The 25,513-nt window shown below is 31.2% G+C and overlaps 2 protein-coding genes across 4 annotated transcripts; both read right to left on the bottom strand.

Moving 5' to 3' along the window:
* Positions 1-458: 458 nt before the first annotated feature.
* Positions 459-14,615, bottom strand: LOC117217050 (A-kinase anchor protein 9-like). 2 transcript variants are annotated; one of them, XM_033464346.1, is made up of 19 exons: positions 14,301-14,615; positions 13,760-13,881; positions 13,434-13,691; positions 13,185-13,358; positions 10,509-13,115; positions 9,849-9,989; positions 9,419-9,705; positions 8,656-9,350; positions 8,455-8,582; positions 7,950-8,006; positions 7,201-7,368; positions 6,725-6,793; positions 6,155-6,469; positions 3,754-6,091; positions 2,698-3,683; positions 2,348-2,623; positions 2,080-2,256; positions 1,633-2,012; positions 459-1,575 (listed from the first exon to the last, which is right to left on the bottom strand). In XM_033464346.1, the coding sequence occupies exons 2-19, from the start codon at positions 13,823-13,825 to the stop codon at positions 1,467-1,469; spliced, it is 9,231 nt and encodes a 3,076-aa protein (XP_033320237.1). In that variant the 5' UTR covers positions 13,826-13,881; positions 14,301-14,615; the 3' UTR covers positions 459-1,466. The 2 variants fall into 2 exon arrangements, with proteins under 2 accessions (XP_033320237.1, XP_033320238.1); XM_033464347.1 differs by lacking the exon at positions 7,950-8,006 and having other exon boundaries at positions 14,301-14,614.
* A 5,541-nt stretch (positions 14,616-20,156) lies between these two features.
* Positions 20,157-25,316, bottom strand: LOC117217052 (vesicle-fusing ATPase 1-like). 2 transcript variants are annotated; one of them, XM_033464350.1, is made up of 10 exons: positions 25,126-25,262; positions 23,857-24,076; positions 23,239-23,463; positions 22,544-23,171; positions 21,741-21,965; positions 21,349-21,648; positions 20,977-21,267; positions 20,720-20,904; positions 20,476-20,634; positions 20,157-20,389 (listed from the first exon to the last, which is right to left on the bottom strand). In XM_033464350.1, exons 2-10 carry the CDS (start codon positions 23,865-23,867, stop codon positions 20,272-20,274), a joined length of 2,142 nt encoding a protein of 713 aa, XP_033320241.1. In that variant the 5' UTR covers positions 23,868-24,076; positions 25,126-25,262; the 3' UTR covers positions 20,157-20,271. The 2 variants fall into 2 exon arrangements, with proteins under 2 accessions (XP_033320241.1, XP_033320240.1); XM_033464349.1 differs by lacking the exon at positions 23,857-24,076 and having other exon boundaries at positions 25,126-25,316.
* Between the last annotated feature and the right edge of the window lie 197 nt (positions 25,317-25,513).

The following is a 25,513-nucleotide window of genomic DNA, read 5'->3' as shown; positions in this document are numbered from 1 at the left end:
AATGTTGTGGTGTAGTACATTTCGGATAAAATATGTAAAATTCGCGTGGCAATCAACGTGTTGACGTTCTAGCGAGAGATCAAAAAAATGAAAATCAATCAGTAACTGAAAATCGAACATTCTACAAGCTCCTTATACTTAAACCGGAAGCGAGACGCAACGCAATGTGTATTTGAATCTTCATACGAATAAGTAATAAGTACTAACGTTTGAATATTTTATGACGAAAGTATTAAAAATTTATGAAAACGAATTGCAACGTACGCCCATCGAATTTCTTTTATCGTTAAGAAATCGATGCTTTATTACGGAAATATCAAAGTATAAAATATGAAAAAAATGATAGTAAAATTTGCACTGTTTAGATACTATGTCTTCGAACGAATAAGAAAAAGGAAGCCTTACATTCTTAGATTACGTCTTACAAAATCGATTGTAGCTTTAAATATACATATATATACATATAAAGCTAGATGATCGCCATATATTTTATCACACATCTCACTGTACATATGTAAATAACTTTTGTCAAGCAGAAATTGTGTTTAGTGTTTTCAATGTTCTTGAGGAAATTATAGAATCCTATGTAATTCACCGTCTTTGCCATTGTTAATTAGTATCATTTCCTCGTTAACGTAAAATTAGTTCTCGTTAAATTTACAATGGACCAGAATCCTCGTATAAGAACGATCATACTTAAAGTGCTGTTAAAATCACTTATCTACTCACCAAAAAATTCCACAGGTCGAGACTAGCATCGCAAAGCTGTACAAAATAATATTTATCCAAAAAAGATATACGAGGCACTGAAATGTAAAATGAAATTATAGATACTTTCTTTTGTTAAAATACATACTTATATCGTAAACTACTATAAACGGATGGTTCATTAATCTATTCCTATCAACGAATCACGATCTGATAAAAAGGTATTTTATTTTTTATTCACAATATAAAAACGTACAGATCATCAACAAATAAATAATAGAACACTTATTACAATGTACAAGGCACAGGTTTGTATCCTTATAATAACAGTATGCTTAAGAGCAATATTTCTATCAGTAACTTTGGTAAAACACAATATATAAGCACTAGTATGACGTCATTTTGTTCAATTATTTAAAAATATTACGGGTACAGATAATATTAAAATTATAGCACGCATAATACATCATCCTCTAATAATTGGTGTGGAAATTTAACACGTGTTCGACATATCGTATTTTCTATGCTACAATTTTATATACAATTTGTAGAAAAAATACAGCTGAAAGAAGCTCAAATTTTTGCAACAACATGTTTTCCGATAAAAATGCCCAGTTTCGAACGTTTTCGATTGGCGAAACAATCGAAAACAGCAATCCCATGCGGATCACACAATAATGACCGCATTCAGAAAACAGTGACGTGATAGTTAAATCACTGTTTACGATACTTACAGAACTTAGGTACAAAACGTAATACTATTCTGGAATAATCTGAAGATTCCCAGCCTCTGCTAAACCCAATCTCTGCTGAACATTCTTCAGTCGTTGGCAATACTGTTCAAACGTGTCAAAACCACCATCTCCACTAAAAATCGAATTTCAGATAGTTAAAATGTTCATTTTCTAATAATTCTTCACTTACTTTGCGGTAGTCTTATCTCGAACAGGAGGCGAATGATTTATGGCGGCTTTTTGAATTGGTAGAAAAGACTGATCCATGTTCCATAATAGAGTTTTCACACCAATTCGTCTGCCAATATTCCATCTCACGATTAACCACTTCATTCTATGGATACTAATCAAAACAAGCACCGCACTCCTAAATCGAACTTTTGGCGATTTCTTGTTACGGCCTACCACAGCGTAGGATCGTTGGTCTCTGGTCAATTGGGCGAGTACACATAGAGTATTTTCTTCAGACAATTGATAGCTACCAATTACAATTAACAAATATCGTTTCTGATATGTTAGAGCCTTGCGTCTGCTTTCCGCTCGCAGAAACTTTCCATAAAAATGTTGCAACTGTAAAAAAGAATATTATCGTATCATTGAGCACAAAATGAATATATGAAAAAAAGATAGAAATTACCTTTTCTATTTCTGGGATTTTAGCATTTGAAACTTGAGGTCCCTTATTTCGTTTGATTTGATCTTCGAGTAATTTAATTCGTTGGTTCAATTGTTCCTTCTCTTCCCTTGATTTTATCAACTTCTCTTGAAGTACAGTCTTTTCTGTCATGTATTTTTCATTAACTTCACTGAGATCCTATAAACCATAATATCAGTCATAAGATACAACAATTCATAAGGTAACTAGGAGTTTATTACTAAAAGTTAGAAAATATTAAGTTCATTACATTTATCTTTTGCATGAATTTTGTAGGCATATTCTCGTTTGTAAATCTGCTCTTCAGTTCCTTTGTGAGCTCCAATTCTCTCCTTGTACATGCTTTTACTTCTTGTTGTAACTCAGCAATCATATCCCTAGAGTTCTTCTCCTCATCTTTGACGGCCGATAACTTTTTAAGTAGATCAGTTTCCCTTTCTTTAAAAGTCTCAGCTAGCTTCATCTCCCGTTCTAGAGATTCCGTTAATTCTCTCTTTGACTGTTTCATGTCAGCCTCCAAATCCATCTATCGAAAAATTAATCACGTGAAAAAAAATCACAAAAACTAGTCGTTATAAATTAATATATTCTTATACTAACTATCACATCTCTAGCATTATTGATTTCTCTCCTCAAAGCCTTGAGCTCACTATGTTCACTGATCTTTTGTTCTTGTCTCTTAGTCTCCGCATCAGACATGGTTTTAATTCTCTTCTGTAACCATTCGCCTTCTTCTTGTTTCGCTTTTAGTTCTTCTTTGGTACGCCTGAGATCAGTTTGCAAGTGATCATTAGTTCCTTTTATCAAAACCAGATTACTTGTTAAGTTCTCATTTTTCTCCACTTCCACTTCTAATTGCTTCTCAAAATGATTCTTCTCCATCTGTAATTTCCTCAAAGTGTCCTTCAGCTCTGTGTTTTCCCTTCCTTCTTTTTCAAAGCTTTCCATTAATGACAGATATTTCTTCCTCTCAGCTTCTAAATCTGTTAATTTTGATAAGTCATCGACTTTCTGGGATTGTACATGGTCTTTCATCAAACTCAGTTGAATCTCTAAATTCTTATGCTCATCTTGTAGCAAGGACAATTCATTTTTAAGCTTCACCTCATTGTCTAAAGAATTCTTCAACTTACTCTGGAGGGTCTCTATTAATTCTGAACAACCAACTTGCATTGCCCTATGCTCCTTTTCAATCTGAATCTTTAATTTTCTCATCAAATTCTTCTCTGAAGATAATTCTTCATCTAGTTTCGCTATTTTCTTTGATTTCTCTGTTAAATCTGACTTTAGTTGGAAAATTCGACCTTCGTATTCTGTTATCTGGCACTTGAGCATTTCTGTTTCTATCTCCAAATCATCTTTCAGCTTCTTCAATTCTTCATTGATTTTATTAGCTTGACTCAGTTTTAATTTTAGTTCTATATATTTTGCTTCTTGGAAATCCTGATAAGGAGTTTGTCTTTCTGTCTTTTTCTTATCCTCGTCATCGTTTTCTATGGCGTTCATAATCTTTCTATCTAAGTGTGCCGATAAATTTAACTCTCTTTGCACCATGTCTTCGATGTCGATATCATCTTGCAATCGTTCTGCAAATTTATACAATAAATAATTATTGTAATAAAACTATATTTTTAATTTATATAAAGAAATACTTACGTGCAGGTAACTTTAGGTCAGACAGATCTTTGTTTAGATTATCCACCATATTCCTCAGTTCAGCATTTATCTTTCTTTCATCCTTCAACTTCTTTCTCAATTCCACAACATTTCCAGATTCCTTCATCTTATTCTGTATAGCTTCCAAAGCCTTGTGCAGACTTTTGCTATCGTCACTCATTTGTCTAATCACTTTATCTTTTTCTTTTAGGTATTCCTGCAGATGATGGATTTCTTGATCCTTTTCGTTAGAAGGTGAGGATGTTCCTGAGAAGCTGGTGCGTCTGGCCATTTCTTCCAATCTTCTAATGACCTGATCCCTGTTGTTTAGACCTTCGGTCAGTCTTTGAATTTCATTCTGACATTCTAATAATTCTTGTTTGGTAGATTGGTACTTTGTTTTGAATTCGTACAACTGTTTATTTTCATTTTCGATCTCAATATTGCGGGTTTGGATAGTTTCGATAGTAATATCTTTTTCGAGAATTGCATCTCTAAATTTCTGTAACTCCTTTGCCTGTTCCTGGAGGAGAATAGTATATTCCCGTGTCTGTCCTAATTCTTGTTCCTTCTCTTCGATATCCTTTTTTAACTTATTATTCTCTAAATTCAATTCTATTATAATTTTTTCGTTCATTTGTATCTTATTTTTGTGGTCTTGCATTTCTTCATTACTCAGTTTTAAAATATTTTCTATTTCCTGAAGATCTTTTTTTATTTTATTCTCTGATACTCGTGACAATTCATATTGATTCTGATAGAAACACTTATCTCTGGATAGTGTCTCCACAACATTTTTAAATTCCATTTGCAACTCGTCGTAAAGTTTCTGCAGAGCTATTAAATCATCTTCTCTTTTAGTCAAAATTGCTGATTTCATATCTAATTCCTCTCTTACTGCCTGTAATTGAATTTCCAAGTTCTCCACCTCTTTCAATGTCTCATTGATGGACGTCTGAGTGTATTTCATTGAAGGAACATAAGATCTATTACTACTACTGTCGTCACTTCTCTCATCAGCACGTTCTCTTAGTGGTAATTCTTGCGTTTGAGTACACTGTTTTGTTGACTGTGTAGCATGGTCAGTTCTGTCGTTAGAATTATTGTTTTCCGACGTGGAAGATTTCGACTCCTGGCCACTGTGCAGCAAGTCTAAGATTCTAGATTGTTGACTGGAATTTGCTGATAGACTTTGAGAACCAAGGTCTAGAAGAGGAACCTGAATTATCTTAGTGCTGTCCATTAAAGGTACAGTTGAATTATCTATACTTTTTGGAACAGGTGAAGTAGGAACTTTGAAAGCAGATACGTTAGGTAAGTTTTGTGTCGTGTTGGCTCCTCTGATGGCTTCCGTAGTCTCTTCGCATTCTGAGTGAATTGATAGAATATCGCTCAATGTACGTGCACTATTCTTTGCCTCTGTCTGTAGTACCAACTCTCTTAATTGTGTTTCGTCCAGATTCAGTGAAGAATATATCTCAAGTTGCTTTTCTTTTTTGGATAATTGTTCCTTCAAGTGATCTATCTCCTCGTTCTTGTCTGCTAACATACTGTCTATTAGTCTCGGTAATTCTAACTGTGCATGCTCTTGAACACCAACTTTCGTCTGAAGAATCTTTTTCTCCTCTTCAATAATTTCTACGTGCTCTTTCAACTTCTGAATAGTAGCACTTTCTACTTGCACCACATTTGCAATCTCTGCTTCCTTCTCTTGCAATAATTGATTAATTCTATCCAATTGATTCTTCATGTCCTGTAATTCTAAATCTTTGTCAGCAATGGTTCGTTCTAAAGATTGAAACTTGGCATTAGCTTCATGAAGTTGTAGTTCTAAGCGTGATGTAGCCTGTCTCTGGGCAAATGGAGCGCTTTGCTTGTGTTGCTCCAATCTACCACGCATTGCTTCTATTTGAAACAATTGCTCAGAAGTGGTTTGCTGAAGAATTTCCTGCTCTGCTTGCAATTCCTCGTTCTGGTTTTTGAAAGCAGTAACTTGCAATTCTAAATCTTTGATTCTTTTTAGTGCTACTTCTTCAGCTCTGGCATGTTTCAACATTTTCTCCTTAAGTTTAAGTAACTGGTCGAGAGGTAACATTGGAGGTGCAGTAGGATCATCGGGAGTAGGGCACCGCGAGGCATCTATTTGCTCTCTAATAGAGACATCTTCGCTTGGTTGACTCAAACTCAAATTGGAACTACACATGTGCGCAGATTCCAGTTCTCTAATTCTTTTAGTTAAATGATTCTGCATATCGCGAAGTTCTGTTTTCATTTGCTTCAATGCCGCAGAATTCACGTTGAATTGTTCAGAACTTAACTTGTGTTTTCTTAATTCCTCCTACAAAATCGTATTTTTAAAAATGTATGTTCTAACAAAGTTAAGTATTTCATTAAAATTTACCTGTAAGTGAATAATATGTTCATTTAGTTGCTTGCTTTCACTACCCATCTTAACAGCATCCAGTTCTTGGACCAACTCATGCTGGTTCTTAGTCTGCGCAGCAATCACAGTTTCTAATTGATTGATTTGTAATTGAAGAGATTCTTCCTTCTCGGTTTTGATCTGTAGTTGTTGTTCCAAGTCTGTGATGATTTCTCTAAGTACCCAAATCTTGTCGATAGCTGCTTTCAGTTCACTCTCGGTTTCAGATTTTCTGGCCTCTGTGTCAGACATAAGAGAGGACATCTCTCTCATCTGAGACTCTAGAACCTCCACCTACATTGTATTCGACTTTTTAATGAAACTTCGCAATTGCTAAGTTTATTCCATTACCACAACCATAAATTAAATGCTGGAAAGCATCACCAATATGTAAAGCACACAAAAAATAATTGTCAAAGTGACAAAATAAAAGATACATGCATATCATCTTAATTTTTATTAAAATGAAATGTATACTTTGTACTTAGTAGAGCCTGGATCTGAAATATTATTAAATGTATTAATTCTCATAAGTAAATGACCACTCACAACTGCACCGATGTCAGATGCTTGAAGCACAGGGACGTTTGACGTTGCTTCGGGTGATAGTGTAGACTGCTTTGTGCGACAAACAGAAACCAAAACCAGAGTGCAGGAAAACTCGTGTTAATAGGTTAGTGATAATGCGTGTTATAAGCTGCCTAATTACTAATAATATAGCTGACAATATAGCTGACCATAAAAAATGAACTCAATTATGATATCCCAAAAGTTATCTATTAGTTTGATCAATTTATATGAGATCAGTAAAGATCATTAAAAAATCCCAATCCAAGACAAATAGAAATAATCATTTTAAGAAATTTCTGAACTTGATTAAAATGTATTATTTAGTCCGCACCATGTAAAGTATCCAAAAAAGCAGATGTTTTGGGTGCGAATGAATATTTCAATTAGAATCGTAAATTGTTTATATCAAATTATTGTATTGTTAAATAGTATGAATGTAATGCCTAAGGACTCACCTCAGATGTTATGCGTTGATCTCGTTCCTTTTCTCGTTCACGTTCTTTAAGCTGTTCCTGCAGAACATATACTTGTTTCGCTGCTTCATCTCTCTCAGCTTCTCTTTCGCTTGCTTGCTCATCCAGAAATCTGCGAGTTGCTTTTAATTGCTTATCTGCTGCCTCAATCTACACATATTTTCTTTCAGTTAATATCAATAAAATCGAACACTTAAAAAGCAGAAAGTAGAAAACTTGAATAAAAATAATCAATAAAATGTACACTTCAGCAGCTACATGAGTTATAAACTTTAATATTATTTATATCAACACACATTTAATCAATCACAATCAAAAATAAAACTAAAAACAAATGCCTTTATGCAAAATAAATAGCAACAAAAATAAAGTGTTCTGAAATACTCATGAAAAATGCTCATCAACTTTCTTCAAACGTATTCTTTGTTATTAAATTAATGCAACCAGGGAGGATAAGGAAGAGTTAATTCACAATATTAATAGCATGCATATAAGAGATTAATAGCAATAAATATACTTTTAATGTAACACATGCCTTGATTAATCATTAGGAAATTATTATTTTTAATGATGGCATGAAATTTAGTAGATTCTTATGATAAACCATTTCATCAGAATTGAGAGAGTCCATAGCGTTCTTGTCAATTTATTGTTAAATATTGCTCGGTTTGCGGTTAAAGTTAACTTACGGAACAGCTTTTTATAATAGTATTAGTAATTCTATAATTTACCTTTCGGCGGCAAACCCTGTGAATGTATGGGGTAGGAGTAGGTTCTAAAGGCACCTGCTGGCAAGATAACAGAACGCCAATCAATCTTTCTAAAAAGCTGCATCACGGAGCTATACATTTTTACCGGTCGTTTATCTTTTTTCTTTCTTTTCTTTCTCTTTTATTTCATACGTTTTTATCGTAAATTTTTTTCTATCGATTTCTGAACACGAGATCATCTATCGATTGAAATACTTGTCAAATGATAATCGAATCTATTAAAAGTTAAATATTGATGCATGGATAATGAGACTGTTCATTATGAGTTCAAAAACAAAAAAAGAATGTCTTGTGCAATGTATGAACAACTAAGCTCGTAGATACAGATAAAATAATGGACTACCAAATACAAAACTCGTCTTCAATATGCAATACACCACAACTGTTTTGTATGTAGCATACCAACTCTATATAATGAAAATACATGCAATCGGTGCATCCTTTATAAGAAGAAGTTGCAGTTTACCTGTTGCTGCAAATCTTCCTTTTCCCTTTTTGCCTCTTCCATCAATTTTTCAGTCAGTCTAGATTGTTCATCTATCAATTGCAACAATTCTGTGCAATCTCCTCCTCCATTTGATAATACATGTCTCACTGAAAAATAAAACATAATTTCAAAAGACATTCATTGAAAAGTTCAATGTTCATACCTCAAAAGAATTCATACCTTTTTCTTGCAATTGTGAGAAATCTTGCAAAGTAATGTCAGTACCTAAGTCATAATTTTCCCCATAACCTTCTGTGATTGTTTCTTTTTTATTCTCTGCATTAATTAGCTTCCTTTGAAGATCTAAAATAGTCATTTTCAGATGACTGATCTCTTCTTGATAGCCGATGACTAGAGCTTCAGCATGATGAAGTTTCAAATTCAGTTCTTCATTCATTTTATTTAACCAAAGAGTATCTTTCAAAGGCGAGCTATGTCTCCGTTCTCTTGTGGATAAAGAAGTGCTAAGAATTTCAGCGCTTTCAGATTTCAAGCGACGTACGCAGTTGTTCAATTCTTGCTTTAATTTTTCTGTTATGCACTCATCTTCTTCCAGAATAGTTGGTAAAGTTTCAGCATTGCTATTTATTATAGAAACTATCTCGGTAGTTTTTGGAGCAAAATGGATCCTTTGTATCTTCATTTTGGAAGAGTTCAATAAGCTAGTCTCTTGGTTCTCTCTTGATTCGTTGAATTTCAATCCATCAGTTTTATCAATTTGCATGGCTTTTTCATTAATGACGCTATCAGATAATTGACTCTTAACAACTTTGGTAATAAAAGTATTATTAACTTCCTCTTCACAAATACTAAAGTACTTTATCAGTTCTTCAATCAACGTTTTAAGAGTTACACACGTTTTACTTAAGGTATTCCTGTTTAACACAAAATGTTTATAAATAAAAGATAATAACGATTTTTAATTTTCTCGAAATGTAAATACCTTTCTTCAAGAATTTGATTATCTGTTACTACGCCTTTATCAAGATCTCCTTTTTCACCATAATTCTGAACACATTCTGATTTAATTTTATTAAGTTCTTCCTGATGACGATCGATCATTCTAGCTACAGTTCGAGAATGCTCTTCTTTTAAACGTTGCATTTCCTCAGTATGGGTTTCTTTAAGTAGTTGCATCTCCCTCTTTGCATTACCAGTCAGCTTGTCTCGTAATTCCAACAATTCTGCTGGCCAATTATCTTCTACATCCGACTCGACCGTTAAAAGTGCCTATTGATTAAATTACAATGACATGAAAGTGATAAATTGAAAGTGAATATATCAGTAGGAAACTAAATTTGTCTTGGATGTGTTCGAATCAATTTTTTGCAGGATATTAGCATGTAAATTGGTGTGGCTAAATCTAAAGCTACCTGAATTTGTTCTTGGAGCGCATTGACAATATCCAACTTAGCTAATGCGATCTGTTCTTCCAATTGATGGTTGTAGGCCGCTTGTAGTTGCGTTAATTCACCATTTTCCAACGCACCCGCATCCCATTCTGTTTGACAATGCTGCATGCATACATATGTGGTCACACAATAGCATGTTAGTTACGAGAGAAATAATACATTATAATTGTACTCAGTTCGAGCTAACGACTTTGCTTTACAATTTATAATCTGTGACCTTTATTAATCGGAAACTATTCTAAAAATGCTTTCAGAACAAAACAATGGTTTTTTGATAAGAACAAAATTATTAAAAAAATACAGGTTTCATTTAAATAAATTAAAGAATCATGCGTTTCATCGAAAATAAATAGAATTATAGAAAGGAATAACATAAAAAACATACTATTGAAAGATTAAAGTAAGACATACCAAATTTAAAAAGTGCAATCTAATGTACATAGCAAAGTGAATGAAAGAAATCAATTTTTATTAGCATGTAACACATATTCTTGAAGAAGAAGAAGAAGCGATTATAATGCACAAAAAGATATTCAACATTTAACACAAAAAGTAAGATAAATGAAATGCATTAAATACACAAATAAGAAGTTCATAAAACGATCAAGTTATCTTGCTTACCTGATTTGCCATATTTTTCAATAACTCGCGTCTTTCTTTGTCCTTGTTATCGTATAGTTGTCTTTCATACATATTTTTCTGTTCTTCTAAAGATTTCTCACATTGCAATTTCGCTTCCTGCAACTCTATTATTCTGTTTTGCAATTCTTGTTGCAAAGTTTTGATATTTATTTCATACTCTAATTCAGACTTATAACTATTAAAATTTTGGCTGGTATGCTTAGATTGCTCATCCTTTATTGGAGAACCAAGTCTTGAACTATGCTCAGAGATATTCGAAACGTTCAAACAATCGCCAGCACCTCCGAAATATAAGCCTTCAGTTATGTCAGCAATTTCACTATCATTGTCTGACATCTTTTTTGACTGCTGACTAAATATTTCCTCGGAATATTGTTTTTCCATCAGCAAACATTTTTGTTCGAAATACATACGCAGTTCTTCCATTTCCTTCGCGTGTCGCATTTCCAGTTCGGTTTTGAGATCGTTTAACTCTGTTGTGCTTCCTTTTGCGCTCAACATTAATGATTGTACTTTTCTAATTTCAGATGTAGTTTCGGTTTTTATAGCGTTTATCTGCTCGTCATGAACATGAATCAGTGCTTCAATTTCTTTACGTAAAGTCTCCTTCTCTAATGTTAATTGATTTACAGAATCTTGTAGTGAATGCATATTCTCTAACTTCTTCTTCAAAGCTTTATTTTCTTCATTCTTATGTTCCTTTTCTATGGTAAGGTTTTCTGAAAGATTAATGTAGTGATCCATTTTGTTTTTTATTTCTTCATAGTCTGCCTGTTGACTCATTAAACGTTCTACTTCTTTCAGCAACCGTTTATTTTCTTCCAGTACAAGCATTAATTTTTCTTGTAGCGATGCTGTTTTGTTACTAATATTAGGATCTTCGGTTTTCTCATCAAGAGTTCTATTTATATCGATGCTTTTATCGTGTGTTGTATCTACAGAATTATTAACAATCCTATCCAGCTTAAATTGTTTCATTAAGGCACTGTTATAACTGGATGACAATGAAACATCAAGTTTACTATCGCTTAAAGCTAACGTCTGATTCAATTTTTCCTCTACCTCTGCACACTGTGCCCATGCTGTGGCTAGTCCAGTCTTCAACTGTTCACGCTCTTCCTCAGATTTCTTCAACATGTCTGCCAGATCATACATTTTTTTTATGGATTCTGCAAGTTCTGTCTCTTTCAGCTCAAGGGTCATCTTAAGCTTCTTGATTTCCTGCTGATTCTCTTCAGTTTTGTGCAGCAGATCACTGATGGTATCTTTCATACTCTGACTAGATGATTTGCTTTCTTCTGCTAATGGCAGGGTACTCTGGCCATCCAAACTGTTCTTCTTCAAGGAACTCAGCTCAGATTTGTATTTGTCGCATACATTCTTCATATCCTTAAGCTGTTTCTCATATGATTTCTTTGTAAGATTTGCTTGTTCCAACTCTTCTTTTGACTTACGAACATCCTCTTCAAGACCCTCAATCTTACAAATTAAAAGTTTCTCGAATTCTGCTTTTTCCTCAAGCTTTTGTTTTGTCAACTGATATTGAATCGCCACTTCGTCAAAAGTCTGATACGTAGTTTCGTTCAGTTCGCTTAGAGTACTCACGTTTATACCACTAAGTCTGGACAATGATTTCTCTAAATCATAGATTTTGTTGCTTAAAGTTCTTTCATGAGACTGACTATTTTCTATCAACGATTGCGCTGTCGAGTATCTCGACGACAGATCATCGAGTTTAAATTTTAGACTTTCATTCTCTTCTTTCAACACAGCAGCATTTGTTAAGGCTTGTTCCAAGGAACGTTCAATGCTTTCCTTCGATTCCAGAACCGCAGTCGCTGCTATGTACTTTGAAGTGACTTCCTCCAATTGAAGTTTATGCAACTTAATCTGTTCGTGTAACATCTCTTTTTCCTTTTGATGATCTAGATTTTGAATGCATGTAACTTTTTCTGCCTGCACTCTAAACTCATTAAACTTTGATTTTTGTTCGTTCAATTCAGCTTGGGCAGTTTGTTGGGATTCAGAACGATTCATTAACTCGAGTTTCAGAGTTTCCACAGTTTTCTTATAGTGAGCCAACTGCGTTTGAAATATGGAGAGTTCTTTGGCATGTCGAGTCTCCAGATCTGGTAGTTCCTTGTTCAAGCGATCAGCCATAGTCTTATTTTCTTCTTTCAATTGCTTTAGATGTTCTTCATATTCTTTTTGGATATTCATTACCTCTTTCTCATACTTTGTAGCTTGCTCTTTTAATTCCTGTTGATGACGTGTAGTATTTATATTCATCTCAGTTGTAAATTTTTTTAATATATGTTGCATATCTTGTTTTATCTTATCTACACGCACTTCATACTGTTTCTGTTGCTCTAAAGTCTCGGCGATGTTTAAATTTTTGTCAGCAGCATTTAGACGGATTTGTTCATTCAAATTATTAATTTGCAACTTATAATCATTAATCTCAGCTGTTCGAGTTTCTTTCTCCATTTCCAGTGTCTGTACATATTCTTGATTTTGGGTCACCTGGCTATTTAATTTTTGTATTATTGACCTTTGATCGCTTACAGTCTTTTCTAAAGTATCAATCTAGAAACCATCAATTTTCTAATAAAAAATCTCTTTATTTTGTGGTCATAAAAAATATGATTTTCTTACCTTTTCTTCCAAGCACTTATTCTTATCACTATCTTTACAAGGTATCTGCATAGCATTTATGGAGTTCAATTGACTAGCAAGATTATCTCTTACAGACAGAGCATGCTGCAGAGACCACATTAGATCTTCTATTAGCTTATCTCTTTGATTCACTGCTTTTTCAAACTCTTGTAGCTATTTGATTGAAAATAACACATGACTATCTATATATACTATGTCAACAAAAAAAAAAGAACAGATTTTACATACTTTTATATGATACAAAGACAAGACATCTCTACTGTGTATACTACTACTCTGGCTTTGAGAAGAGTTTGGAGATGAGGCCTCTGCTCTCAAGTGATCAATTTCCGCATTTAAAGCTTCGACTATGGCTTCTTTCCCTTGCAACAACTCTTCTAATTGAACCACCCTTCCTGCAAGACCTTCTAAATCCCCATCTGCTTCTCCTTCGCTCATACTGACACTGCTTTGTGTCACATCTTTTGAAGAAACTCCTTCATGCGGCTATAATCAATGGAATTAGTGCTTTGATGTTCACAAACAACAAAATAGATTTAAATTCCTATTCTTACATCAGATTTTCTATGTTCCATAGATTTGTCATTACGGAAAGATTCCTCATCGGATACTTCATCCATTTGACTATGCTCGAACCTTGAGCTTTACTAATTCTTTCTACCTTATATCTCTCCAGCTGAAACCACAATTGTATATTATATAAAAATTTTAATTTCCATATAATTTTTCAAGTTCAGTTTTCTAAATGTCTTATTTATGTTCCACGTTTACCATATTAAATAAATCTCAAAATATCAAATAATATACTATGATCTTTTGTACCCTACATCAATGTGAACTTTATGGTGTTCGGAATCCATATTATATCCTTACATTCCTCCACCATATTTATCTGAATTATAATAGCTACAAAAAGCATTTCTACACCTCTAGAAGTATTTATTTTTGCATTTACATATTAATTAGATCCAGGTATATTAAATTTTGCATCATTTAATAGCATATTTACGTCCACAAAAATTTGATACTATCGGAATAAAATGTAAAATATGATAAAAAGATATTTTATTGAAAAATAAGGGTATGTTCAAATACTTTTTGTAGCCACTACATTGAGTTGTCGGTTGAAATTTACTTTGAGAAACCAACAATTATTGACTTTTTTTATATATTCCGATAATATTCGACAAATAGAATCCAAAAATATAAGTTTTGAGTTTAAAAATCAATTGGTTTAAAAGTTATACGTATATAAAACCAAGAATTTTTAGCGTATTTTACACGTTAATTTGACGCCATATTAGCTTGTATCCATTCGTCCAATGTGTGAAGTCACTAGCTGTAAACAGATACACGTGGGTGGCGGGATAAGTCAAATGTTTTTATCTGCAAGCGTTTTGCACATGTTTGGTTTTTCGCGCTAACACGATTCAAGACTTGCACATAACAATTCTCCCAACGCGTTCGAAGTGTTCGCTTTTATTTTTTTTCCACGGTTAGGTCTTTTTTCGTTTTATTTTTTTTTACCGCTTTCTTCCTTTTTTAGTTTCTTTTTGTTTTATTTTCTTTTATTTTCCTCTTTCTTTTTAAATGTTTTACTAGTTTTGTTGTATTATTATAAGTACTTGCATAACAAACTGAAAAGCCACACGGTTTTAATGAATGGTTAATCTCTTGATAGTCAATATTCATTAGAATTCATGATCATATCAGATTCATATAAAAACTTTTAGGTGCCAGCTTCCACTTATTAAATATTAATCTATACAATCTTCGCGACAACAATCGATCGCATACAAATACCTAATTATATAACAATTATACAATATTATATTAATTATATAATATATAACTGCATAAAAACATAAAATATACAAATATATAAAATACAATTCAAGAGACAGTTATAAATGCAATAATAACATAACAATAGTTAACAAATAGTTAGGTATTGCAAATGGATCGTTAGTAAAACTTTTGATTTATTAAAAGTAGAATTAATTAGAGTATGATGTAATAGATTGAATACATCTTGGCCATCATAAAACAATATTATTTTTGTAAAATATTAGCCATTTCACATGCAACAATCCAATGTCTTACTTGATTTCTTTCTCTCCCAGTAGTTGATCTTTCCCACAAATTATCAATTATAAATGTGTTAATATAGTTTGTAAGAATTCCATGGACAGCTCTGTAAATATATAATTATGTATTTATTAGATTTTATTAACGTCTGTTGATTTATAATTCAAGATTTTGACTAATAATAGTATCTTTTATTATAATGTAAAAAGAAATAAAAATATATATTCTAATTAATAAAGAAACCTTTCTCATAAATTTATTGCATGTAAATATTTGATCTGTTTTATATAGATAACAATTAACCCTCCCCCTTCAATCATTCCAACACATTCAGAATTATTAATTTATAAATATGAAAATCTAATTTTCTGTTTTTAATATTTATAAGAAAAATGAGCGTAAATTAGAAAAAAATAATTCTACAAAATATTTATGATTAATGAATGGGTTGATGAACCATATCTTTATTAAATTAACAAGTAATTTATTACGTTTAGTATCTGTGATAAATTAATATAAATTGTGAAAAAGTACGTCTGAAGTCTGTTCTTTAATTTACAAGTAATTTTAGATATATTTGTAAAAACTTTAATATATATCTGTCTCAAATTACTGTTCTGATTTTCTAAGTAGTTTTTTCATCAATGTTATGAAGAAATATAGAGTGAATTATCGTGTATCTTATTTTTTCAATCTACTGAATTTATTGAACAAAATGTTCATCTTGAATATTCAATGTAAATATTGCTGATCTCTGAGCATTTGAATATCTTTTGTAATGTTATTTTAGTTAACGTTAACGGGCTTTGAACCAAGTATACTATAACTACAGTTCTTGTTGAATTCTTTTCTTAATTTTAAACGTTTTAGTGTACAGATTGACAGAATTTTGAAAAAGTATTCGAAAATATATATGTATATATTTCTCCATTAATAAAAGACTATTTGTTTTGTAAATAGAATATTTCAAATCTTAAATTCATGTATACTCATTATGTATTCAAAAATATATTGAGTAAAATAGATAAAATAAAATTACTTTTGTAATATGCAATGCTATTCGTCCTTATTTGTTGAAACAGCAGAACCAGTTAATGATGGCTTTAATTACCTGAGAAATACATATTTTTATTAACATACTTATAACATATGTACATATATTCATCAATATAATTGATTATAATAATATTGTTTATTATCCATCATTAATAGTACAGCTCTGTAAATGAGAAGTACAAAGTTTATAATATCAAATTATTACTTTTCATTAAACTTTATTTTTGTTCATTTCGTTAAACTTTACACAATTAATGAATGAATCTATAAATTACATATAAATAAATTAATAATTCCCTTTACACCTATACGCTGTTCAAATACATAAAGAAAATTATGAAATATATACTATATCATATAATATGTACATAGAGGAACATTATTAGAGTATATCAAATTTTTTAAATTAAAATGGAAAGTAAATTAAATTACCAGTAAGTTTTAATAATGAATGATACGTATCGTGCAACGAGCAACAACTCAACCACGGTCAACCGTCACATTTCCAGTACGCATTTCAGTGCGCAGGATTATTTCGCGCGCAAGAAGAACCAATAGTAAAACAGTTTGATTCTAAAAATCATTTGGCTTATTTTCACTTGAATTTTTGAAGCAAAAAGAATTATAGTCATAGAATAAACAAAAAGTGCTTAACTTTTTAGAATAATACATAAGTTATAATATATATGTTTTGAATTTATTTAATGTAGATTATGTAGATTAATGTAGATCACATGTAGATATTGCCAACTTAAGAAATTGTGAAGATACTATTTATTGATGGCAATTAAGTGGTTGCGGATTTTATCAATAGGTGGCCTTAGCACATTCTTTTATTTTGTCAACGTGTTCAATGCACCTAACCTATATTGTTTTGTTATTCTTTGGTCTTCCACCTTTAATTTAATAAAGGATTGTATCGATTAGTTTTTTAGTTTCGTTTTTATCCCAATTTAAAAATGGAAGAACAAGACACGCATTTCAGACATATTTTATTGTATTATTTCCGAAAAGGCAAAAACGCATCGCAAGCACATAAGAAGTTATGTGCCCTATATGGAAATGAAGCCTTGAAAGAAAGGCAGTGTCAAAATTGGTTTGCCAAATTTCGTTCTGGTGATTTTTCAGTGAAAAATGCTCAACGGTCTGGTCGTCCAGTTGAAGTTGACGAGACCCATATCATGGCCATTCTCGATTCAGATCGTTATAGTACAACGCGTGAGATTGCAGAGAAGCTCAATGTATCGCATACATGCATTCAAAAAAGAATAAAACAGCTTGGCTATGTCAAGAAAATCGATTTATGGGTCCCTCATCAGCTTGATGAAATTCATTTGAAGCAACGCATTAGCATCTGCGATTCGCTTCTGAAACGCAACGAAATTGATTCATTTCTGAAACGACTGATTATTGGTGACGAAAGGTGGATAGTTTATACAGCCCAGACGACACCAAATGCTGAGATTCACCAAAAAAAGATTATGCTTTCAGTTTGGTGGGATTATAAAGGAATTCTGTACTTTGAACTTTTACCAAGAAACCAAATGATTAATTCAAACGTGTACGTTCCACAACTCGCCAAACTGAGCGATGCACTTCAAGAAAAGCGGCCAGAATTGGCAGATCATAAGGGTGTTGTTTTCCAGCATGATAATTCAAAATCCCACACATCTTTGGTCACTCACCAAAAATTATTGGAACTAGGTTGGAATGTGTTGTCACATCCACCACATAGCCCTGATCTTGCGCCTTCAGATTACCATTTATTTCGTTCCATACAGAACTCCTTAAATGGTAAAATTTTTAATGATGCTGATGATGTAAAATCACATTTAATTCGGTTTTTTGCTGACAAAAATCAGAAGTTTTATGAACATGGAATTATGACACTGCCTGAAAGATGGCAAAAGGTCATCGAAAAAGACGGACAATACCTAATTGAATAAAGTTATATTTTTAAGCAAAAATTTTGAATTTTCCTTATTTAAAATACGCAATCACTTAGTTGCCAACCCAATAAAAATGAAATTCTTTCATTTAGAAAAATACACATCTGGAAAGACATGCGAATATTCTTTATGCAATTAATTCTTAAACAATTAAGAATTCATATAATATAAATTTTCTAAAGAATATGATCGCGCAATATGGCATAATACATTGAACATTTTTTTATTAATATTAAAAATTAATATTAATATTAACGTTTTATTAATATTCTTTTTATTAATACATTAAACTTTGAATTTAGTTTAGTTTAGTTTAATTTATCTCCAAATTTAAAATATTTAATGATGAGAGATGCCATCATTATGATATATTTTAATTTTTATTTCCTCAGTAGCCTCATAATGAGCCTGTCACAGAACTTCTAAAAGCCCGCATGAAAAATTATTACAGATAACATCACTGATATGTACTTACATATGTACACATATTTAAGATTCAATTAGTACAAAACTTAAAAATTATTGCACACGATTATATATATTAACTTAATTACTTTGTAATTTTTAATTGTAATATAACCATATTTATATAAAAACTGTGGAAATAAAATAAGAGTAATGTCAAGCGAGCAACATTATTATTGTAAATTGTAAGAGATGATGACATTAATAACATTTTTCATCACTGTACTCTACTACATTTTATTTAACTTTTACATATATTACATATGTCATAAATTTATACATACTATTATTGCAATATGTTAACACAAATATGATATTAGATATTTATCAGGCATAATAATACATTTGATGTTAATATACAGATTTTCTTGTAGACAGTTTAATTATATGTACGTATATCAAATTATTGAAATAATTTACACAAAATAAATGATTTATGTATCATATGCAGGGTAATTTCAGATTTACTAATTTCTCTAAAATAATACTAATTTTCATTTATGTTTAATTCATAGGAAATACATATCCATCTATTTTTCATATATTTTTTATCAATTGTAAGCAAAGTAAATATTTGCATATAAATATTTCTTGGAATGGTTTTATTCACCTGAAAGAGGCATTAATCTGTAGGTGCTACTAAATATCAATACTAAAACATATGCATACATTTACAACTAGAACTACAGCAAACTGTGATGTAGTGATAAGTACACATTAGATTATTGTATGGATATACATACATTACCTATAAATGGAGGCATAAAAATATATGTTTATAATACATGTAATAAACGTTGCTAATAAACAATTACACTTCTTATTATAAAAATTGTTTAAAAAACGTAGCACTAATATGGAATAAACTCATTTTATGGTAAAATATGATAACATTAAAACTAAGGGAAGCATTTTTGTTTATCTTTTGTAAAGATATGTGTAAATTTCATTTCTACATAGATATGACATATAGTTTCATATATAACGAGTGTAGCATAAACTTTCAAAGTTCACACAAAAGATCAATAATTAAAAATTTATATAATAATGTATTGTGAACATTTAGTATTATTACCATCTAACAAAAAATTGCATTCTTTTAACTATTATATCTTTGTCTTTTTACATTTTATATTTTACATTTTTTTAAATTAGTGAAATTGCTTTAAAACAAATTATTATCACAGAGGTATATAAAAATTATATAATTCTAAAATTATGAATACTGTATGTTTGGCAGAATCGTTTAAAAAAATAATAGAAAATATAATTTCTACTAAAAGTATAGTAGAAGGTACTTGCATATTTATAAACAATTAAAATGCTTTACGTAAGTATTTCTAAGACATATACATATATACCTCACGTAATTATACTCAATTTTTTCAAGTAATATAGATTTCGTATGTATATAAATGCAAATTTCTTTGTTACGTACATATTATATATTATTCCGTAAATCACATCTAATTCATTTCTACACAAATAATTACAGCTTTAGATACTTATTACTCCAATCCACCTTCTTCTTCTAATTTTGATAAGAATTTTGGAACTCTATATTTTGGTTCCACTTGACGTGCCATGTCTATTAAGCATAGCAACTTCTTTATACCAATAAATACTCTGAAAGAAAATATACAAATCGTGCTTTCAATATTCACACATTTAAATAAAAATTAATATTGTTAAATTGTTCAAAATAGACATACCGTTTTCCTTGAAGTTTGGCATGTAAATGTACAATTTCTTTTTTATTAAATAGATCCATTTCTTCTAAAACGCTTAAGAGATGGTCAGGAGTTGATAAATTAGGTACATGAAGAGTTGTACTAAATGCTGATAACATTTCCATGTCCTCTAAAACTTGTCTAGAGAAGATATGGTAATTATATTAATAAAAATATATGTAACTATTATTTTGGAGTATTGTTACATTAACGTTAAGTATTTTACCTGCGGCTTGTAGTACAAAGTACTAATAATTTACGACCACGCGGTGGCTGTTTCTTCAGTAAAACTAACAGCGCTTGTAAAGTCAAGTTAGAATATCGTGGACCAATAGAACCATAATCTAATAAACGCTCAATATTATCAACTAGGATACAACTGAGTTGTGAACGATAAGCATCGTCGAATATCTAAACACAAAAAAATATATATTTCATATTATTTATTATATTATAATTAGAAAATATTCAGTTCATATTTACCTTTCGAATTAAAAGACATTTTGCAGATTCTGTAAAACCAACCATATCTTCTGGTGTACATACTTTGACAAACGGAAAATCGGAATTTTTAGCTATTTGTGCAGCAAGTGCTGTTTTTCCACTATTTGGAGGTCCTTCTAACAAAACTGACACAAGACCAGAACCTTCGGCAGAACGTGCCTCTTGAATATATAAATTGCCATCAGATAAAATCTCTGCCACTGGTTTGCCCCAGTTAATAATACCACGTATAAGAAGATGATCTAATTTTTCTGCACTTGTGCCAAATGCCTGTAACATAAAGTAAAGTCATTAAAACAAATCATTGTAGTTCTTTGTTAATCACACTCGAATTTCTTTTAAATTACTTACAGGTTTAACATCATGTTCCAAAGCATGAAGAAAATCAGTTCTGGAAACCATAAGTTTCTCCATTGCAGCAGGATCTACTTCTACCTTACTAGAAGCTTTAATTAATCTATTCATAGCAGTACTTTGTGCAGCTCTAACTAGACCTTCTAATTCTGCACCACTGAAATTTTTAGTTAATGTGGCTAGTTCTCTTAAATCAACATCTGGTGATATCTTCTTATAATCTTTCATTCTAGATGTGTGAATATTAAGTATTTGGAATCTTCCATGTTCATCAGGCAAGCTGATTTCCATTTGTACCTGCATGTATACAAATTTTATTTAATTAAGTAATAGTAATGGTTTTCCAAACATTATCTCTAAAGAATATTTAATATTATTAAGAAAAATACCTCTAATCTACCAGGTCGTAGTAAAGCTTCATCAATCATATCTCGTCTGTTAGTCATACCAATAACAAGAATATTATTTAACTGCTCCACACCATCTATTTTTGCGAGCAACTGATTTACGACAGTATCATGAACTCCTGTATTTCCAGCAACACTCCCTCGAGATTTACAAATAGCATCAATTTCATCAAAAATAATTATATGTAATCCACTATTTGGTCCAAGCTAAACATGAAAATTTATTTATCAGTAACCACTAACGCCACTGCGTGTTTTGCTTTCATATTGGAATCAAACAAAGTTTTCTAGTTTTTCTTGATCCTTTCTTTAGCGAACATTTCTGCTCTATAATATGCCTGTATTAGACTTTCTCCTAGACTTTTAGTTTTTTAAATAAATTAGGAAATGTAAGCAAAAAATGGTGTTTTAGGGGTCTTTTTTGCTTTGATCATTATTTGAACACACTTAAATGTTTATAATGCAATAATAATACATATCATTTTATTTAAGTGAGCCTAAAGAATTTTTTTGTCCCAACCGCAATTCGATAGTTCTTACTGTAAAAGACATGAAACATCTCCAAAGTTGAAAATGTGCAATTTTTTTCATAATTGATTTTTTTAAGAACTTCGAATTTTAGCAAAACATGGTTTGCAGATTTATATCTAGTACATAAAAGTCTACAAGAATTACCTACTGAAGATTGCAAAATCGGAAAAAGCTAAAATTTGTTAAACAATGTAATTTATATTTACAACTTATATCTGTAAAACACGTAATGAAGGTTGAAAATATTTTCATACCCTCTTCTCCTCTTCTTCAGCATCAGCAAATAATCGTCTAACATTAGCTTCACTTTCTCCAACATATTTATCCAAAATCTGAGGGCCATTAACGATTTTGGGTTCTCTAGCATTTAACATAGTTCCTATCTGCCTTGCCATTAACGTTTTACCTGTACCTGGTGGACCATAAAGTAAAATCCCTTTTACGTGCTTACAACCCAGTTGAGTAACAATTTCTGGCGGAAAAACTCGTGACGCGAATGCTCTTCGAAAAATAGCACTGAATTCATTATCCAGTCCACCAATACCCATTTTTTGAAAGTCCCAATCTGGATTGATAATTGATTGGCGAATAACATTCCCCTTTGCTTTGCCAATAAGGTTTACATTTGAATTTTCTGCCTTTTCAAACTGTATAACAGTGTCGCCCAAACAACGTCCCATTTGAGTTTTTTTAGATACTGTATTTTGTCCAGAACTTATAGCAGATATATCAGCAGCTTCCAAACTTTTAACTACGAGGCCAAGCATTCTTTTATCCTTGAACTGAAACACCAGTTGTTGACCCACGGTGAATGCCTGCCCCGAAAATTGTAATAGAAAATCTTTAGCCATTTCATCAGTATTGTATGGTTCCAAAGTAGTCCTGAAATATCATTACAAATTTTATTATATATGCTATTTTCTTTGCATTTTCCATGTAATGCACATACGATTTTTTTTGCAAAAAGTCTGCTTCTAGTACAATAGTGCATAAACATTCTGTACTGGAGGTAGGATTAAAATGATATGGTCGAACTTCAATTTCCTGATTAAGGGAAAGAGTGGCCCATTTTCTCTGAAGTAAACTAAATCCAACAGTTCCTCTGGGTACTTCATGATGTCGTTTTATAGTAAATACAAAGTGATGATTTGGTGCAGTGGTAACTTCAATGTGCCTAAAAGATACAATTATGTTAAACTTCATATAATCTGTCAAATAAACTAAAATTATAAATTTTATTATTCTTTTATTGCCTTATTTGTCGATTTTATTATTTAAAACCTTACATTTTATATAAATATATAAATATTATTATATATTATATTATATATTATATATATATATATTATTATATATATATATATATATATAAGCCGAAAGCAGCGTTCACACATTTCTGTATTTTCGCCGCATGTTCAACTCCCGAACAAATGAATTAATGGTTCAGTATAATATGTAATAGCTGTTACTACAGTTACTACTATACTGTTACAACAGCTTGTTCAAACTATAATGAATCAATCATTTGTTGGCTCAATTGTTTTTTTGTCTAGGAGCATATACTTACGTATGTTTCATATCCGTGTATACGATGAAATCACCGATTCGGTCGCATTCGACATTTGGTTTTGTCGATGTATGAAGTGATTCGGCAATAAAACCGAATCGGCCGATACATTTTCTTTATCGTACTTATAGAAGAGTCATAGAGGAGAGTGCGTATGAATCGTTGAAAATGGCGAAAATAAATGCGGAGTTTATGATATCGTTGGTGGAATAAAGGCCCGCTATATGGGATAAAAGATTAGATTCATATAAAGATAAAAATTTAAAAGAAGCATTATGGTGAGAAATATACAATTTGTTAAAAGAAGATTTTGATAAAATTAATAGATAAGCAAATAAATTTTCCTAGAGATGAAAAAGAAAATCGTTATATTTAATTTTTTAAAAGTCCTTTGTTATCATTACATATATTCAACAATAATGAAACTTTAGAATTTCAAGTCAAAGTTATAAATTTAATACGAAAAATAAGAAAATATATGCATATGTAGACACTTTTTACCATACTCTTCTAGAGAATTAACAAATGAATTTTATGAATGAATAAATTATAGAGATCAGAACTTGCATCAACATAACACATTACCTTTGTTTTAATTGTAAGTCCAATCATTGAATCCAATCATTCAATTATGGATTTAGATCTGACTGCTTGATCATATATAATGATAACAATTTAAAAATTAGTCTTAACCATGCAATCATTTTCTCTTCGAAACTAATGCTTAGTCTCATAGTTGTGTTCTGTTTTGTTAAATCTCTTCCATGCTTTTTAACAGATCATCAAAAGCAAATATTCATGTACAAAAATAATTAAAAAATTTTATTTCATCCCTTCTTAATTGAGACATGAAAATTTGATAGGAACCCAATTGATATATATCATTTTCAATAGGATATATCTTCCGTTGATCCCTTTTTTGTGACATATTGAAAAACCATGAAAAATTCATAATAAAAAAATATTCATGTCCATTTTGTCAGACTGCAAATAACGAAATAAACAAACAAAAATAGGAAGTAAGCATATGCGTGAGAGTTAGATTTTTGGTGAAGGTACAGAACCGTGTGAACACTGCTTTCGATCGTTACCAACTCGGTAATTGGGCCAATTCATTGATTTGGTACTTATAACAGTCACATCAGATGATACGGTTTTTTGACCAATTCGATTTTACCGAATTAGTAGGATCGATCAAAAAACGATATCATCTATACTGGTTGTTATAGCTACAAAATCAATGAATTAATCATAGGATGATATCTTTACCTGACATCATCTGGGAAATCATCTGGATTGATTATAGCACAATTTGTAATGCTAAGTTCATCAGTAGGACACCTTATTGCCTTCATTCTCTATGAAAAAAGTAAATTTTACTATTGAGAAAAGGAATCGCACTTATTGAAAATATAGTATGTCACTTTACAGACTCATACGCAAGACACCAGACTGACAACTGATCGGACTTTTAGTGGTGGAGGATTCCGCATTACGGCGCTGTTACGGAACTCCGAGAAGCGCGCGCAGAGAGTAATAATATGTTATATTTAATATCAATAAAGGAATAAATATTAGGTAGGGAATAGTATTAACAATATTAATAATATTAATAAAGGAGTTAGTAACATCGAAACGATGACATCCTCCTTCATAG

The sequence above is a fragment of the Bombus bifarius genome, unplaced genomic scaffold (assembly GCF_011952205.1).
Source record: "Bombus bifarius isolate JDL3187 unplaced genomic scaffold, Bbif_JDL3187 scf7180000007974, whole genome shotgun sequence".
Classification (NCBI taxonomy): Eukaryota; Metazoa; Arthropoda; class Insecta; order Hymenoptera; family Apidae; genus Bombus; species Bombus bifarius.
This window is presented reverse-complemented; position numbering and strand designations above follow the sequence as displayed.